The 6,000-nt window shown below is 47.4% G+C and overlaps 1 protein-coding gene across 2 annotated transcripts in view; it reads left to right on the plus strand.

Annotated features, from left to right (window-relative positions):
* Nucleotides 1-214: 214 nt before the first annotated feature.
* OSGEPL1 (O-sialoglycoprotein endopeptidase like 1) overlaps nt 215-6,000 on the plus strand; it is a 59,801-nt gene continuing 54,015 nt past the window's right edge. For both annotated transcript variants that reach the window (XM_078779925.1, XM_068120213.2), the window contains exons 1-4: nt 215-621; nt 3,397-3,622; nt 3,834-3,995; nt 4,099-4,303. In XM_078779925.1, the coding sequence (XP_078636051.1) occupies nt 215-621; nt 3,397-3,622; nt 3,834-3,995; nt 4,099-4,303 (1,000 nt within the window). The remainder of the gene's footprint in view (nt 622-3,396; nt 3,623-3,833; nt 3,996-4,098; nt 4,304-6,000) is intronic.

A 6,000-nucleotide genomic window follows, 5' to 3' on the forward strand; every position in this document is an offset into this window, starting at 1 on the left:
CTACCCTCAAATTCGTGCACAGGTAGCAAAAAAGATTCCCCCCTTACATTTCACATGATGCAAGTTTTACCTTCATTTAGTAAAGCTAGTTAGATATTTGTGTTGACTATGTTTGTTCATGTATACACTTGAATGTCATGTGCTTGTCTTTGCCTTGCCTCAGATTTGTCCATTGCGACCATCATCCCATGTTTGATCCAGTGGTTGTGAGATCATGACCTTGAGGTTTCTTCGATGTGGACGTTGCTATGAATTCGCTCCCTGCATCCCCTGGTTTCGGGGTCCAAACTCGGTTTGCCCCCTTGCACGTCGTCACTTCGTTTCCAAACCTCGCTCGCACACGGGAGTGGTTGTGCTGAAGTCCAAGCTGCCACATCACTGGACAAGCAGTTTGTCAATGATTAAATCCAAATGTATTTCTCGCTCTCGCTTCACCTCGTCCGTCACTTTTTCACCGCCGTCTTGCACCATTCGGCGACGGCATTGCACCGCTCCCCATACCATGCGCCCTCTGCTCGGCATTGAGACGAGCTGCGATGAGACTGGGGCGGCCGTGGTGGATGCGACCAATGGCGTCGTGCTTGGAGAGGCGTTGTACTCTCAGTTGAGCACGCATACTCAGTGAGAGATATTTTGATGTAAATGTATATCACCGTGGCCTTTGGTAGAAACTTCTATGTAAAGACTGCTTGGATTCCATTGAGTCGTTCTGCATAGTTAGCCCTTTGGACAATTAATGATACAGTTCAAGTACATTAAGCCACAAACCTGAAAAAACAACCACAATTTCTCATGGGATCCGATGAGATTTTTGACAAACGTCATTAGATTTCATGAGAAATACACTACTCACAATAAGTTAGGGATATTGTGGGAGTGAGTTTATTTTTTTTATAGGGGTTAGGGTATTGAAATCAAGAATGCTGTGTTTTTTCACACTCATTAATAACCATAGAATTAGGACCAACAACTTTTTTCAACATAAACAAGTCAAGTGAATCCACTTGGATTCCGCCCAGGTTGGCACATGGAAATTATGATGTAGCATAATTATCATCTCGGGTCAAGATTTGAAATTATGCCATGGTTTTTGTAAAATTGCTACTAGTATTCACATTACTAGGACGTGCCCGTACGTGGGTGCCCGTTCCTTGGTGCGGCCCGCGTGCCCGTACTATATATATATCTAAAATTATATCCCCCCCCCTCTATTTACATGAAATGGTTTAGTCCATTCGCAAAGCCAAAGCGAACGGCTTGCGAGTACGGTGACAATCCCCCCCCTCTATTTACATGAAATGGTTTGGTCCAAAGCGAACGGCTTGCGAGTACGGTGACAATCCCCCCCCCCTCTATTTACATGAAATGGTTTGGTCCAAAGCGAACGGCTTGCGAGTACGGTGACAATCCCCCCCCTCTATTTACATGAAATGGTTTGGTCCAAAGCGAACGGCTTGCGGAGTTTGGTAAAGAAATCGCCATAGCTCGGTAACTACTTCTCCGATTAATATGAAACCTTGAAAAGGCACATCCTCGGGTCCCCAGCAATATACCTGGCAAGTTTCAAGTATATCGGACCCGTGGTTGTCGAGAAACAGCGGTCACAGACAAACACACAAACACACAAACACACAGACACACAGAGATTACTGGAATTATAGATAGATGTACTTTCACCAAAACATACATCATCATAGAAACATACATAGAATTTGGGTCCTCTGGGTCATTTGGGTCCTCTGGGTCATTTGGGTCCTCTGGGTCATTTGGGTCCTCTGGGTCATTTGGGTCCTCTGGGTCATTTGGGTCCTCTGGGTCATTTGGGTCATTTGGGTCATTTGGGTCATTTGGGTCCTCTGGGTCATTTGGGTCCTCTGGGTCATTTGGGTCCTCTGGGTCCTCTGGGTCCTCTGGGTCATTTGGGTCCTCTGGGTCATTTGGGTCCTCTGGGTCATTTGGGTCCTCTGGGTCATTTGGGTCCTCTGGGTCATTTGGGTCATTTGGGTCCTCTGGGTCATTTGGGTCCTCTGGGTCATTTGGGTCCTCTGGGTCCTCTGGGTCATTTGGGTCCTCTGGGTCATTTGGGTCCTCTGGGTCCTCTGGGTCATTTGGGTCATTTGGGTCCTCTGGGTCATTTGGGTCATTTGGGTCCTCTGGGTCATTTGGGTCCTCTGGGTCATTTGGGTCCTCTGGGTCATTTGGGTCATTTGGGTCCTCTGGGTCATTTGGGTCCTCTGGGTCCTCTGGGTCATTTGGGTCCTCTGGGTCATTTGGGTCCTCTGGGTCCTCTGGGTCATTTGGGTCCTCTGGGTCCTCTGGGTCATTTGGGTCATTTGGGTCCTCTGGGTCATTTGGGTCCTCTGGGTCATTTGGGTCCTCTGGGTCATTTGGGTCCTCTGGGTCATTTGGGTCCTCTGGGTCATTTGGGTCCTCTGGGTCATTTGGGTCCTCTGGGTCATTTGGGTCCTCTGGGTCATTTGGGTCCTCTGGGTCATTTGGGTCCTCTGGGTCATTTGGGTCCTCTGGGTCCTCTGGGTCCTCTGGGTCATTTGGGTCCTCTGGGTCATTTGGGTCCTCTGGGTCCTCTGGGTCATTTGGGTCCTCTGGGTCATTTGGGTCCTCTGGGTCATTTGGGTCCTCTGGGTCATTTGGGTCATCTGGGTCATTTGGGTCCTCTGGGTCATTTGGGTCATTTGGGTCCTCTGGGTCATTTGGGTCCTCTGGGTCATTTGGGTCGTCTGGGTCCTCTGGGTCATTTGGGTCCTCTGGGTCATTTGGGTCCTCTGGGTCATTTGGGTCCTCTGGGTCATTTGGGTCCTCTGGGTCATTTGGGTCGTCTGGGTCATTTGGGTCCTCTGGGTCATTTGGGTCCTCTGGGTCATTTGGGTCCTCTGGGTCATTTGGGTCCTCTGGGTCATTTGGGTCCTCTGGGTCATTTGGGTCCTCTGGGTCATTTGGGTCCTCTGGGTCATTTTGGTCCTCTGGGTCATTTGGGTCCTCTGGGTCATTTGGGTCCTCTGGGTCATTTGGGTCCTCTGGGTCATTTGGGTCCTATATTCCTATCCTATAACATATATATCTCCTATAACCTATCCTATAAATATAGATTTGATGACGTCATGTTTACACATCTGAGCGACAGAAATGAGCGACAGAAATGAGCGACAGAAATGAGCGACAGAAATGGGTGACAGAAACTAGCTTCACTTTTGAGCGCCCGAAATTCCCAGGCAAACGCTATAACGCACAGGTTTACAACCTGTGCGTTAATAATACACAAAATCAACCACACCGAGGAACCTGCCAATATCCCTAACTTATTGTGAGTAGTGTACATGCAATACATTTTTGTATGGGAAACTAGGATGGTTGGTGATCGGGTCTGTTTTCATGCAGGATGGGTGGAATACATTATGAAATGGCACAAAGACTTCATCGTGAAAATGTAGCACGAGTGGTTGATGAGGCCATGCGAGCTGCTGGAGTTTCAGTGGAGGATCTAACGGCTGTGGCCACCACCGTGCAACCTGGGCTGCCATTTAGCCTTGCCGTCGGGTTGGAGTTTACAGTTGGTCTTCTCAATGGTTGCCCGAAACCCTTCATTCCGATTCATCACATGGAGGTTTGGAAGAATTTGTGTCCCACTGTAATTCTCCGATATATTCTCCTCGTCTATGTCATGTCTGTTCGCCTAATCGCTTTCTTCAGAAAGGCTTCATCCTTTGAATTAATTTCCTGATGGATTTCGTAATAATTATGATGTAATGATAAATTGTGTTGAAGTGCATGTTAACGTTGTGTCCGTGTGTGTTTGAAATTTCCGTTTTCTTTAGGCTCACGCCCTCACCGTACGCTTGCAGCATCCTGTTCCCTTTCCCTTCCTTGTCCTGCTGCTGTCTGGCGGACACTGTCTCCTGGCTGTGGCACGTGGACCAGGGGACTTCCTCAGGCTTGGAGAAACGCTCGACTCTGCCCCTGGATGTGTGCTGGATAGGGTAATTCACAGATTTTAAATTAAACTTCCTGGATTAAATTGGCTGTGCTGAAGTGGTTATGCTGCCCATCCAGAGAAAAATTGTCCTGTCTGTCCTGCTTCAGATGGCTCGTCGCCTAGCTCTGCTCCAACTCCCTGAATGTGCAGGCATGAGTGGAGGGCAGGCTCTGGAACACGTGGCTCTGAAAGGAGACTGTGATGGCATGAATCTACCAGAACCTTTGATACGAATGAGGGACTGCAACTTCTCTTTCTCAGGACTGCTCTCCTCGGTCTGTCGGATTATCGAGAGGAAAGAGAAGGAGGAGGGTGAGTGCTTAAGGGTGCTTTGTTCAGTTCATTGGGAAATGCAGGGCTCACAACATTAGTATTCCAATGTTATGATAAAAATTCTGTAAATACATCTGATCGCCAGCAAAATGTATTTTAAAGAGACCTTTGTATTATTGGGAAAGTAAATGTTCAACAAACCCTGACGTTTCTGGAATTAAATCCTGAGGAGATGGCCCCAAGGTGAGTTTGCTGCCTCTGAGCTATCTTATCAGTCGGTACTATCTATATATAATGGAGTAAGTGTTTTCATGTATGTATGTCCACTGCACACCTCTTTTTTTTCTTTTTCTTTTTGTATACAAGATTAAGGCTCGTGTAAGAGCTAACATTAATCACAAAAAACAAACGGACACATAAAAAAACATATAATAAAGGGAGCGGGAGACAAGATGTGGAGAGAGAGGGAAACATACAAGTACAACAGTAGAGAACAGGGACATCGAGAGATCTGTGGGAGGGAGAGGGCTTGGGGGGAGGAGGCATGGGATGGGGAGTGGAAGAGGTATAAAACATGGACACTGCAAGGACTTCAAGGAAAGAAGTCGGTATTTCAAAAAAGTGGATCTGGGATGAATTAACGGGGGTAGAAAAGATCAAGGTTTTGGATGGGGGAAGACAAGAGATGGTGGTGAACAGCTGTTTTAAAGACCTGGAGGGAGGAGTGGGATTGAAGAGAGTGAGGGAGTTTGTTTCCATAGGCAGGAGAAAAGAGGAATGAAAGAGTGAAGGTGAGCAGAGAGTCTTGATTTTGGCAGTTTCACCAGAAAGGGTTGCTGGCAGATCTTGTGCGACCTGTACGAATATTTGGTGGACAGAGCACAGACAGAGCTGGGGGAGCTAGGCCGGAGAGGAGTCGGTAGAAGACAGAAAGTCCACCAACCTGCCTGCGGTGAGTGAGTGAAAGGCCCTCAGAGTTAGCTTCATTGCGGAAGATTCCAATGATTCTGAAAGCTTTGGCTTCAACAGCGTGAAGCCGAGCTAGGTGTGAGGCAGGAGCACCAGCCCAGAGGGGAGAACAGTTTTCCATTGAGCTGCAGATGAAAGCCTTGTATGTGTTGAGGAGCTCAGGTGTGCCAAGGAAGGACTTCGCTCGACAGAGGATGCCCAGTTGGCGACTGGCTTTGGAGGCCAGCTTGGAAATGTGATTTTCCCAGGAAAAATAATGGCAGATAGTGAGACCCAAAAGCTTAAGTGACAGAACTTCTTGGAGAGGATTGTTGAGAAAGTATATGGGAGGGTTGTCCAGACGGTCTTTTCAGAGACATAGTAAGAGTGTGAGATTTGTCAGGATTGAAAGACATGTTCCACTTGTTTGACCAGTCTGTGATTTTGTCAAGGTCTGCAGAGAGTGATGAGGCTGCAGACTGCCAATCTGAGGGATGAGGTATGGAGCAGTAGAGAGTGGAGTCATCAGCAAAGAGATAGAGAGGGTTTTCCAGAGAGTTGGATAGCTGGCATGTTGGTGGAGTTGGATTTTCTTGGTTGGATAGCTGGCTTGACGTCACCCACAATTGTAACCTGAAAAAAAAAAAAAAATCGCTTCCGCCATTTTGGTAATCTGAATTCATCTTTGGCAGTGTCATTCATAAATGCCATGCCCAACCTATACGTTTTCCATTCAGCGTTTACCAACCTAAGCAACTGTTAAAAGGATCATCGAATAATGAAAAGTT

The sequence above is a fragment of the Myxine glutinosa genome, chromosome 6 (assembly GCF_964187855.1).
Source record: "Myxine glutinosa chromosome 6, kmMyxGlut1.1, whole genome shotgun sequence".
NCBI classification, from domain to species: Eukaryota; Metazoa; Chordata; class Myxini; order Myxiniformes; family Myxinidae; genus Myxine; species Myxine glutinosa.